Source organism: Drosophila erecta, unplaced genomic scaffold (genome assembly GCF_003286155.1).
Source record: "Drosophila erecta strain 14021-0224.00,06,07 unplaced genomic scaffold, DereRS2 tig00000092-arrow-pilon, whole genome shotgun sequence".
Taxonomy (NCBI): Eukaryota; Metazoa; Arthropoda; class Insecta; order Diptera; family Drosophilidae; genus Drosophila; species Drosophila erecta.
The window spans coordinates 17,774,800-17,785,276 of NW_020825207.1; the positions used below are offsets into that span (position 1 = coordinate 17,774,800).

The 10,477-nt window shown below is 45.8% G+C and overlaps 5 protein-coding genes across 7 annotated transcripts; 1 reads left to right on the forward strand and 4 right to left on the reverse strand.

Moving 5' to 3' along the window:
• Positions 1-64: 64 nt before the first annotated feature.
• Positions 65-2,128, reverse strand: LOC6549153 (zinc finger protein weckle). Its single transcript, XM_001974246.3, has 3 exons — positions 1,839-2,128; positions 412-1,775; positions 65-353 (listed from the first exon to the last, which is right to left on the reverse strand). Exons 1-3 carry the CDS (start codon positions 1,986-1,988, stop codon positions 323-325), a joined length of 1,545 nt encoding a protein of 514 aa, XP_001974282.1. The 5' UTR covers positions 1,989-2,128; the 3' UTR covers positions 65-322.
• Positions 2,129-2,360: 232 nt separating this feature from the next.
• Positions 2,361-2,844, reverse strand: LOC26526573 (keratin-associated protein 9-1). Its single transcript, XM_015157332.2, has 2 exons — positions 2,741-2,844; positions 2,361-2,669 (listed from the first exon to the last, which is right to left on the reverse strand). The coding sequence occupies exon 2, from the start codon at positions 2,572-2,574 to the stop codon at positions 2,422-2,424; it is 153 nt and encodes a 50-aa protein (XP_015012818.1). The 5' UTR covers positions 2,575-2,669; positions 2,741-2,844; the 3' UTR covers positions 2,361-2,421.
• A 369-nt stretch (positions 2,845-3,213) lies between these two features.
• LOC113564300 (male-specific sperm protein Mst84Dd) lies at positions 3,214-3,830 on the reverse strand. Of its 2 annotated transcripts, none has more exons than XM_026980668.1 (3): positions 3,624-3,830; positions 3,502-3,570; positions 3,214-3,444 (listed from the first exon to the last, which is right to left on the reverse strand). In XM_026980668.1, exon 3 carries the CDS (start codon positions 3,439-3,441, stop codon positions 3,298-3,300), a length of 144 nt encoding a protein of 47 aa, XP_026836469.1. In that variant the 5' UTR covers positions 3,442-3,444; positions 3,502-3,570; positions 3,624-3,830; the 3' UTR covers positions 3,214-3,297. The 2 variants fall into 2 exon arrangements, with proteins under 2 accessions (XP_026836469.1, XP_026836471.1); XM_026980670.1 differs by having other exon boundaries at positions 3,502-3,561; positions 3,624-3,759.
• Positions 3,831-4,033: 203 nt separating this feature from the next.
• On the reverse strand, positions 4,034-5,969 carry LOC6549152 (tubulin gamma-2 chain). The gene is made up of 4 exons (XM_001974245.3): positions 5,827-5,969; positions 5,556-5,758; positions 4,686-5,276; positions 4,034-4,624 (listed from the first exon to the last, which is right to left on the reverse strand). The coding sequence occupies exons 1-4, from the start codon at positions 5,873-5,875 to the stop codon at positions 4,094-4,096; spliced, it is 1,374 nt and encodes a 457-aa protein (XP_001974281.1). The 5' UTR covers positions 5,876-5,969; the 3' UTR covers positions 4,034-4,093.
• A 286-nt stretch (positions 5,970-6,255) lies between these two features.
• LOC6549151 (protein pigeon) lies at positions 6,256-10,172 on the forward strand. Of its 2 annotated transcripts, XM_015156461.2 has the most exons (9): positions 6,256-6,425; positions 6,484-6,888; positions 6,951-7,252; positions 7,310-8,473; positions 8,530-8,762; positions 8,822-9,036; positions 9,099-9,323; positions 9,403-9,549; positions 9,663-10,172. In XM_015156461.2, the coding sequence occupies exons 1-8, from the start codon at positions 6,362-6,364 to the stop codon at positions 9,525-9,527; spliced, it is 2,733 nt and encodes a 910-aa protein (XP_015011947.1). In that variant the 5' UTR covers positions 6,256-6,361; the 3' UTR covers positions 9,528-9,549; positions 9,663-10,172. The 2 variants fall into 2 exon arrangements, with proteins under 2 accessions (XP_015011947.1, XP_001974280.1); XM_001974244.3 differs by lacking the exon at positions 9,403-9,549.
• The last annotated feature ends 305 nt before the right edge of the window (positions 10,173-10,477 follow it).

A 10,477-nucleotide genomic window follows, 5' to 3' on the forward strand; every position in this document is an offset into this window, starting at 1 on the left:
GAACAACCAGCAACAACAATTGTATTGTAAGAATTTCTATTTCCATTAAACAACAATAAAATTATTTTGTTTTTAAATAACTCAGATGCCTTTTATTATTCGACTACGGTCTACAGCAGAAAGTGTGTTTTGTCAAGTTTTTGCTACTTGTCAAGAAAAAAGGCCAATTACTCGTGTAACTAAAGGCTCTCCTATTAAATATATGTATTTAGATATACGTTTGGAAAATTGGAGATTGCACATTCCCATCTAATGCCATCTTAAGGGTAAGAGATAATCGTTAAGTGATGCTAAAGCTGGTTTCCTGCTGAAAGCATCCACTCTATGCTGTTCCTTTTGGTAGCTTTTGAGTCCTGAAAATAAAGCATTTTATATAATCCGATAATCTAGTTTTTCTTAATGTCAACTCACATAACGCGAAGTTCCTCCAGCGTGGGAACATTGAGGCGAGAGGGCAGCCGTGCTCCATCCTCCTGCTCAACTTCCTGCGGGTGTTTCTTGAGCTTGTGCGACCGGCAATTGGCATTGCAGGCAAAGGACTTGTCGCAGTAGTTGCAAACGTACGGTCGCAGCCCCGTGTGGCTCAGCAGGTGGGTCTTGAGCGTCTTCGAGCGCTTGAAGAGAGCCCCGCAGACATCACACTTCAAGCGCCGCTCCTCGGTGTGCACGACCTTATGCATGTTCCAGGTGCGTCGTGTCTGCATCTTCTTGCCGCAAATGTTGCACACGAAACTGGGCTCCGCATGGATTTGGTAGTGGGCCTTCAGCCGGGCGCGGTTCTTAAAGCCCGCCTTGCAGACGGTGCACTCGAAGGGACGACTTTCCGTGTGAACCAGCTTGTGTTCATTCAGTGCTGTAATTGTCTTCAGTTGCTTGCCGCAACTATCGCAGATATATGGCTTGACATTCTGGTGGATACCCTCTTTGTGGAGCTTCAGCGCCGTGGCAGAGGATAGAGTTTTGTTGCAAATATCACAGGTTGTAGTTGTTTTGTCCACTTTCACACGCCGCTCGATCCTGCGGCACTCGCGTTCCAAGTGTTTCTCATACGAGGCGCGGTTTCTGTAGACCTTGCCACATTTCTCGCAGTCCATGCGACCCCGTTTGGCCTTCTCCTCCGCAGTTGACTCCAGGGCATTTGGCGTGGTTGTCACAGCGAGATATTTTCGCTGGCGATCTACAGACAGCAATTCGGCATCTTCATCACAGCTGTCAAGCATTTCCGACTTAACATCATTCTCGAATGAAACCGGAGAGATGGTGCTGTCGACGCGAGATTGCGATAGTTCCTCTTGAGACAGTTCGTCTAGCACATCCTCCATATCTAGTTGACTTGTGTTCTTTTCCAACAGAATGGGGCCTGTGTCGATAAACTCCTGCTTAGGTATCTCCATTCCCAGTATCTTTTTGGCTTGAATTAAGTGGGAATTCGCCTGCCGCTCTGATATTTCGATTTCTTGGTTGTTTGTTCCCGGCACAGGAAACTCTGGTAATATTTTGGCGGGCTTTTGATGAACAGTATCGGAGTCCAAGCCCGTTTCCATTTCTAGAGCGGGAATGGGCTTGATAATGTGCGTCCAATCGTCCTCGCATAGCCCATACTGCTGACGCAGTGCAGCCACATCCAGTTGCTGGTCGTGATCCGTTTCTGTGCGTCGCAGGACCTCAAAGATGTCCTGCACTTTCGTCACATGCTCTGCAAAATCGATTAGTTCGCTGATGAGCGTATAGCACTCCGTGCACAGCACGCTGCTAAGCTCATCCTCCAGTCGCATCTGGAGCACAAATATTTAATATTATCTTTACAGAAGACTATTTGTTTTCTCCCAGTGACTTACTTGCACTTCGAAGTACTTGCGAATGGTCATTATCAGGACATTGTCCCAGGTTCCCTGGGAGTTCCCATTCAGCTGCACCTTCACATTGCCCTGAGCGTCGTCCTTGGCGCACAGGCGACACCAGTTCAGCCAGTGGCTGCCGTCCGTCATCTTGGCAGTGGAACCAGTGCTCTTTCTGGATTGCCTTATTGCCAAGAAATATCAGTTTAATTGTTTACTTTTAGTTCGGATTTGATTCTTGTTCGGTGCAGTGTGACCAGATACAATTTGTCGTGCTCACGCCACGGCAAATGCTTAATGGCATTTTCGCTTAACCCTTATGTTATACTCAACGCTCTGCCGGACCCATTCTTACAGCCCGCCGTTTTTAATAATTTGTTTTTCCATTGTACTGAATGAAAATGAACATATGCAAATATTGAATACTTCCATTCCATTTTTAGGTATACCTATAAAGCGTTCTCTTGTTTTAATTCTGGTTTTTCCAATAAGTAAGGTGTAAAAGAAATACAGACAACTAAATACAGAAATGAACCGATTATTTCAAAAATCTTGTTTTATTTCACATTAATTTTAGAGTTAATCAGCAACAGCACCTAGGGCTGCCGCAGCATCCCGGAATGCAGCTTCCTCGGCAACATGGCACTGCGGCAGTTCCAGTCCAGCAATTGAAACAAAAGTTGGTGCACTGGATGCAGGCGGGCAGATTGCAGCAGCCTCCAGGATTGCAGCACATCTTGGGCAGGATTGTTCGGATGCGAGTCAAAGGAAGGAAAGAAGAACCCACGAATTGACAATGATCACGGACACGCACTCACTGGGGAACTGAAACTGGAAAAGTGTGTAGAAAATGTGTTTGAATTGAGATTTAGGTGAATTTTGAAAATTCTTTCTTAAGTTACCACGGCAAAAATTTATCTCCAAAAGGTGTTGGTCATTGGGATTTTCAGTTATATTTTTGATGTGTTCAAACCGAGGCTCAGGGAAAGAATGAATATGATCCCTTCTAGATATTTGGTACTTCAAAAATGGTTGACAGATATAAATTCAAAAACTACTAGATCGACTTGAATATTTTGCCTTCGAATATCTTTATGTCAGAGAAGGAAAGCACGACTTTCTAACCTCTGTTGACGGACCGCGTAGTGACGAAACGCAGTGGGAAAATTTGCAGAGATCGGATGTCATTTGAATTCTCTATGTCAGAGAAGGAAAGCATGACTTTCGAACCTCTGCTGACGGAAGACCACGTAGTGACGAAGCGCACTGGGAGAATTTGTAAAGGAAATGAAAATCTCTCATAGTTGTCCGATCATAACCATTTAAATACAGTAAAGTAAAATACATCTTTTGAAAAGTTATCGACACAAGATAGTTACATTTATTATATTCGTTTATTAAGACATTAGGGTTTTAAGTACTATTGTTGGACGTGTTTCGGCACCGACTCCTCCCTATTTCAGCAACATCCCCTGGGGCCGCACGGCATAAAGGTGCATTGGATGTAAGCTGGGGTGCAGGGCACACAGCAGAGTTCCACGCAGCAGTTGTAGCAGCCGCCACACGGATCGCAGCATCGGGGTCCACAGGGTCCGCAGCACATGATCTGATAAATATAATAAGTGTAGTTAATTGAACATATAAATTGAAAATTTACGCTTACGATTTTATTTTGCCTTGGGAAAAGCGTTTAGGGTATCCTAATTTCCTTCTAAAAGGCCAACTAAATGGACTTTAAAAAGCCATATTCAATTCTTCTTTTTGCAATGTAAAATAAAAACTTACATTCAGCCTATTTACAGAAATAGGAACTCAGAAACAACAAAATAGGTACCGGAAAATGTTGGACAAAAACTATTTTCAAAGGTGTTAACACATCGAATTTTGGAAAACGAATGGGAAATCCATTTCGCTTAATCTGTTACGGAGAAATGTGAAGTGACATGAAAAATCGAGGCTTATATGACTGTAATAGTTTACACATTTGAAGATCAGAAAAAATAGTATTTTAATGCATTAAAATTCACATACCTTTTACTACAGTCACAATCTTTTCTATAAGAAAAAATAGTTCTAACACTTTTGGAAAATCCTCTAGTTTAGCGGGAAAGCATATATAAGTAGATACATTGCCTTACAAAGGGTAATGCGATGGAAACCTTTTTATTTCCTACACTGGTACCAAAATATAGTGAACATTATTGTTGATAAAAGTATTATTTAATATTGAACGTTGTATTATAAATTATTATCAATTAACCGGCTTTCGAAGCTTCGACGGCAGGACTCCACTGAGGATAATCGACCTGGGTGGCTGCCTCGTATTCCTGCACCAAACAGTCAACCGTGTTTCGTGCGATGTCCAGCTCCGTCAGGTCGTCCTTGAACATTGACTCGCGGCGAAAATTGTCGAGGAAGGCGTTGCGCTTCCTCAGCTTATCGTACTGGGCCAAGGCCCTCTTGAAAAGCGCACTGATTCCCGTGTGATTGGCCATCATCAATCCGGATACCTTGTGGGTCGACTGCACATAGGGCGAACTGCGCGGCAGAGCAACCTGAATGCTCGCCGGACCCCATGGTATGAAATTGGCCAGCTTTCGCTCGCGAATGCGCTGCAGCGACTTGTGCACCTGGGATGGATCCACCTCGCCCTGGATGATGTTCAGTATGGAGACGAAGCATTGGCGGCTCTGCTTGTCAGTCAAGGCGGAAACCATCATGTTCTTTGGCTGTAGAAGCCGACGCATCACATCCAGCACGGTGGTCTTTCGTACGCTTGTCTTGGTCTGAAAATGTTTATCTCTTTTTATTTGAACACCCACTAATGTGCAAAGAAACATCATATACCTCGCAGTCCGACATCAGCGGAGTATATCCCGTCATCAGGAAGTGCAGCTGAGGTGTGGGAATGAGGGAGGCGGTCAGACCGATGAGGTTGTTGTTCATGTACGAGGGATATCGCAGAGTGGTGGTGCTTAAACTCATGATGGTGGATACCAGATTGTTGATCTGCATAAAAGTGGGCGTCTGGATGTGCAGTCTTTCAGTGGCGATGCGGTTCAGTGCGGTATTATCCAGGACCACCACACTATCAGCGCACTTGGTCAACCGCTTTAGGGTAAGGATCGAGTTGTATGGCTGGACAACCACGTCGCTGATCTCGTCTTGATTGGGAAAAACACTGTACGTCTGTATGAGCTTCTTGGGAAAGCGTTCGGACAGCCGTTCCAGAACATATGATCCCATTCCGGATCCTGTTCCGCCGGCTATGGAGTGGCACAACACGAATCCCTCCAGCGAATCGCTGCCTTCGGCCTCGCGGTCCAGGATGTCGAACACCTCCTCCTGCACCTTCTCACCCTGGCTGAAGCCGGAGGCCCAGTTGTTTCCTGCTCCACCGCCGTGCTTGGAGAGAAACACATTCTCCTGGTTATACAACTGGAGGAGGAACAGCCATGCATAAAAAATATTCAAATAAAATATATAAGACATTTGTATTCCCAAAATTTTGTAAATTTCATGAAATTAAACTAAGCTGTTAAATTAACGGTTTTATATGGTTACCAATGCAAGGCAAACATTCTGATTACTTAAATGCAAGTAAATATGAGTATTTTATAAATTCCAAGACAAAAGCTAATTATTTCCATTGCACTTCAGGCTATTTTAAATTAGAAACTTTTAAATGAAACTAGAAAGATCATTTCCCACACTGACCTTGGAATACGGAGAGGTCATGATGTTGTTGATGACCCTGGGCTCCAAATCCAGGAGAACGGCCCTCGGTATGTAATGGTTGTCATCCGCCTGGTAGAAGAACACATCCTTGCGATCCTGTCCATCGGTGGCGAAGTCTTCAAGGACGCCATCTGGGGAGATGCCGTGCTCCAGGCACAATCTCTTCCAGAACTCGAAACCAACTGCGGGATTGAGTGATCTCGGTCAAAGCTGGAGTCTCCTCGATTTGAGAAGAACTTGGAGAACTTACTTTGGTTGCCACATTGGCCCAATTGAAGGGTTATAATCTCGCTGGGCATTTTGTTGGATTTTCAGTTTGGCTTATTTCGCTTTCTTTCTCAATAAAACATAACTGTGCAACTAGCGATGGAAATGGTTCGCATTAATATCGATATACCTCAAGCTTAAGAAGTACGAAAACTGTAAATTATTACCTATATCTTTTCAAATTGCTTATGTTTTAATTAGTGTTAATGGGCTTAGAATCAAGACTTAAAATGCTTAGAGTCCAGATTTACGCTAATTTTTAAAATGTTTGAGTTCAAATATGATTAGCCATATACTTATATTTTTTATTTATATTGCATTTTAAGTGCAATTTTCGTTAACTAAAAAGTTTGAATGCGTTGACTAGCTTTTTCAACTGCACAGCACACCCTGTAGCCGGGTGTAACGGTTCTTTAAGAGTCGGTATTTTCAGAGAACCGGGCGACGTTCACACTGCCAGCCTGATTGAAAAAATTCGTTGCAAATGTTTATGTACGAATATTAAATAAAAATCAAAAATGCTGCGGCAGGAGAACTTGGCGGCCAACTTCTGCGGTCTCCTGGCCAGCCAGGGCTATAAAGGTGAGTTTGCATTGGACCTATTTGTTCAGAGCCTCATGGAAGTCTATAAAAATCGTAGAGAAGGCAAACGAATGGCGCATTTTGGGTCAGGAACAGGATGGATCTCTGCTCACGTCCTGGATTTTCGAGTACTCGGACGAGGATCAGCGCAAGGAGACGTGCATTGGTCACTTCCACGCCACCAAAAAGCAGTTGCGAATCCTTTGGACCCTTGACAATTGCCGTGAGATTGTCCAGGCAACGATCAATAGCAGCGTCACGTTGCTATCCTTCGTGGAGAAAACGGAGGGCAAGCTCTATCAGGCCTTTATCGTGGAGGTAAGGAGCTCCGAAGGCGGCACGGCCACGCCCCTCAACTCGGAGCCCACCACCCGCCAGATGATGACCCAGTTCCTGTGGCGCGTCGAGAGTGCCACGCGCACTTGCTGGCAAGACAAGCTCCTGGTGCTTACCCACGAGGAATGTAGGTGTCATGTTTATCAGAAAATAACCCACATATAACTCCTATTCGCGTACATTTTCTAGCCATCAAACAGTTCAGCTGCGTGGTTAAACAGAGCTCCACAACCTGCTCGACTGGCGGAGGCGAAGGCAGCGCCTGGCGGCTAGACACCAGCATACTCACCTACGAAACGCTGGCCAGAAACTTTAGCTGGGCCCAGTGGGATCCCGAGTGCCAGGCCCTCTACTACATTCACTTGAAGCCGAAGGCCAAGAGCCTCAGTCTGCTGGACGAGAGGGAGGAGGCCGGTGAGCAGGCCACTCCCACTTTAAGCCCCACGCTTTCTGCCTTTCAGTTCAACGAAAAACAGCCCACGGAAACTGTGGTACGTGCAACAGTTTAAAGTGTAAAATATCGTGGTGGTTAGATATTTCTCTTCCAGCTAAATATACCCCTGAATTTGCCGAAGCTGCCCAATGGCTCTAAGGAGGAGTCTCCAAGCTACGATGACGATGCGGTTCCCTTGCGTGTGCACGATAGTTCGCTAAATCTCATCATTTTGGCGGACACCTCGGGCATGTTTTTCGTCTGCCACTACTATCTGTACCAGCCGATGCAGTCGGAGCAAAAGGACGTGCACTTTGCCTACTCGGTGACTTTACTTCACCACGGCTGTGTGGTGCACTGCGTTATGCCCGGAGTGCCGTGGCAAAAGGCTCGTCTGCTGAGGCCAACATTTGCGCTCCACGGCCAGCATCACTTGCTGGTGTCGTCCGCCTTTTTTGTCCATCTCTTGGACGTGGGACTGCAACACGAACCGAACTGCCACATCGTGTGTGCAGCCCACAATCGGAGTCCAGATATCACACAGCTTGTGCCTTTGCGGAAGTGGGGAGCCCTGGCTTACGATGCGGCCACCTTGGACCTCGTCTCCTTGACCGTGCCCAAATCGCATTTGATAGAGGCTTTCCGTAATGACAGCTCGCTGGACAATAGAATCAGCATTATCCACTACTTCCTTTTGCACTCGAATGATATGGATGTGTTGGCCGAACTACTGAACAATATCTTGGAACGCCCGCTCTCCTTGGATACGGTGGCTCTGTTGAAGGAGGCTCTTGTGGCTGGCAGTTATGCGGCTGCTGTTCGTGGACTGCCAGAGGATGCCAAGCCACTGATGAGGCTACTACCATTGACCACTGCCTCAGCCTCGCGACCAATTCACGCAAAGGTAGCTGACATAAGCGTGGGTCTCTCCCATGAAACCCTGCACAATACCAGCATGATGCTGCTCTCGCCACAGCAGCGCCTCTCACCTTACCGCACGGATATCTGGACTCGATTGTGGGACCTTCTGAACGAGTCTGCCAAGCAGGAGCAGCCTAGATTCAGTGCTGAGCAGGTGACAGAGAAGTTGATCTTTAGTCTGGCCTGCTACCAGCCAGAGGCTCTGTCCAGATGCACCACGCCCCTTTCGCCAGACGCGGGCACTGGCGGATTTGGTGACTATAGCAGCGGAAGTGCTTTTCCATTCAGCAACGAGGTGCTGCCCTTTATCGAGCTGGAGGGCTGCACAGCCAGCAAGCAGGAGCACGTCATTTCTGTGGTGGGTTGGTGCATAATCTTGAGTTAACATTTTAATTAAAGCCACGAAACTTACAGTATCTGCGCGAACTGAGCGTTCACTTGGTGAAGCACACCTCAAAGCCCAATACTGGCTTCCGCTGGCTGAAGGAGACCTTTTTCGAGCGTTCCCAGGCTCCAGCTCACGTGCATGCGGTGGCTTCGCAGTTCGTTTCCTCGCAGCTCGAACTCTCGCGGGCTCTTTGCTCTCTTGTTTGTCGAGCTGCGGGCTTAGATGCGCGCATGGAGACCTCGAGGGGCTTTCAGTTGATGTGGGTTAATGATGATTTCTAATCTGACCAGTTTTCACTAATATTTGTAATGATTGCAGTGACCAAATGGCTGCCAATCAACAGCACTCCCTGTTTCTAATACTTGAGCGTTATTGCCTGGCTGTGGAATCGATTGCTTTTCCCCTGCCCGAGGGTTTCTCCTCGTTCTTCACCTATTTGGGCTATCGGGCGCTGGGCTACGATATGTTTCTGCAGTATGTGGAGAATCATGTGTTCGAACTGCAAGTGGATGTGATGAAGGCCATTGTTTTCGGTTTGCTTTAAATGTACACTTATTTTGAAGTTTGTTTAATGTTGACTAATTCATTGCTGCAGATATTGAAGATTCCCCACTGGGAATTGAGCGGAAGCTGTCACTTTTGTCGGCTCTCCCCAAGCAGCGTGCTCAAAGGCTTCTCAAGTGCTGGCAGCATCCGGACAGCCTTATGATCCGAGGTCGCGAGCATGCGGCCAACATACTGTCGGGCCAGCAGCAGGAGGTGCTGCACCAGCAGAGACCAACGGCCTGCGCGAACCAATCGCGGAATAATGCGCGGAGCGGTAAGAGTTCGTTCGGTTACCCCATCATAAACACCATAACTTTTCATTTGCACACTCTTCACCCACACATATCGTCCAGCTTTGGGCAAGCCCCACACTGTGGTTTGCCACTCGCTGCTTTTGGTTTTTCTGCTTTTCATTCTAACCACGGTCGTCCTGAGCATATCGAGTTATGTGTTCAGGCAGCGCCCGCTCACTTGGTAGAAACCATGCCCATCGTTGACCGGTAAGAAACGCTGATCAGTGTTCGCCAGTCGTTGTCCCACTTGCACATTTTGTTTGTTGTTACTTAACTTAACAGTGCAGCTTTCTAATGGATAAATGTCGGTATTTTTGCAGATCTAACTGCCGAAGCCCTTTCGCCACTGGACTCCTTTCTCGACCTGCTGACAGCGAAAGCCAGTCTAAACGAATTGGACTATAATCTGCTTATTGAAACTACCTTAAGCTCCATCGACCAGCTGAAATTGGAGGCTTGAATTTAATGTTTAGAGTATCAAATGAAGTATTGTGTCAAATTATCATGTACTTTTTACCGACTTGAAGCGTCCACCCAAGTCCAGCTTACAAATATTCCAAAGATTTGATTTGTCAAATGTATTACTTAAGATTCTCCCCGTGCAGCTTTCGTCTTTGTCATGGTTATGTGTGCTTTTAGTATTAATTTCCTGTTCCTATTATTTGTGTAACGACTGATACACATGCCAAGTCTGTAACTATAATTTATTTATGTTGTTTATCTATGTACCTAAAATCATGTACGTATTTGTTTATTCTGTAGCTATTTATTTTATGTTACTGCAATGTATCTCGCATTCCATAATAAAATAACGAGTTGTAACGTAAAAATTGTCGTAATGGTTTTTTGGCAACATGAGATTAATTCAAAATTCAATCCATGACCACAATAAAAAATATCGATGGTAGAAATATATTAAATGCATGTTTATATTTCTATAGTTTACTTAAAAAGGAAAACGAAACGAATGTTTGTGTTGGTATAAGCCAATTGGATGTTCGACGAGGTTGTTGGACGGAACATCGAACTGCAACCGAGCTTAAGGTTCCAACACGACTGTTATACCGTTTCCACCCCTTCAGATTCCACAGAACAAGTCCACAAGAGCACGCAGTCCACACACACAGTCCACAGC

Bases quoted from the DNA above. Each gene is read 5' to 3' on its own strand.
- LOC6549153 (XM_001974246.3), bottom strand. From the start codon at position 1,988: ATGACGGACGGCAGCCACTGGCTGAACTGGTGTCGCCTGTGCGCCAAG. The intron at 1,776-1,838 runs GTAAGTCACTGG...TTTGTGCTCCAG, and splicing joins GCAAGTACTTCGAAGTGCAA to ATGCGACTGGAGGATGAGCT. The intron at 354-411 runs GTGAGTTGACAT...CTTTATTTTCAG, and splicing joins CTGGAGGAACTTCGCGTTAT to GACTCAAAAGCTACCAAAAG.
- LOC26526573 (XM_015157332.2), bottom strand. From the start codon at position 2,574: ATGTGCTGCAATCCTGGAGGCTGCTGCAATCTGCCCGCCTGCATCCAG.
- LOC113564300 (XM_026980668.1), bottom strand. From the start codon at position 3,441: ATGTGCTGCGGACCCTGTGGACCCCGATGCTGCGATCCGTGTGGCGGC.
- LOC6549152 (XM_001974245.3), bottom strand. From the start codon at position 5,875: ATGCCCAGCGAGATTATAACCCTTCAATTGGGCCAATGTGGCAACCAA. The intron at 5,759-5,826 runs GTAAGTTCTCCA...TCAATCCCGCAG, and splicing joins GGGCCAATGTGGCAACCAAA to TTGGTTTCGAGTTCTGGAAG. The intron at 4,625-4,685 runs GTATATGATGTT...AAACATTTTCAG, and splicing joins CGCTGATGTCGGACTGCGAG to ACCAAGACAAGCGTACGAAA.
- LOC6549151 (XM_001974244.3), top strand. From the start codon at position 6,362: ATGCTGCGGCAGGAGAACTTGGCGGCCAACTTCTGCGGTCTCCTGGCC. The intron at 8,474-8,529 runs GTGGGTTGGTGC...CGAAACTTACAG, and splicing joins AGGAGCACGTCATTTCTGTG to TATCTGCGCGAACTGAGCGT. The intron at 9,324-9,662 runs GTAAGAGTTCGT...GTATTTTTGCAG, and splicing joins GCGGAATAATGCGCGGAGCG to ATCTAACTGCCGAAGCCCTT.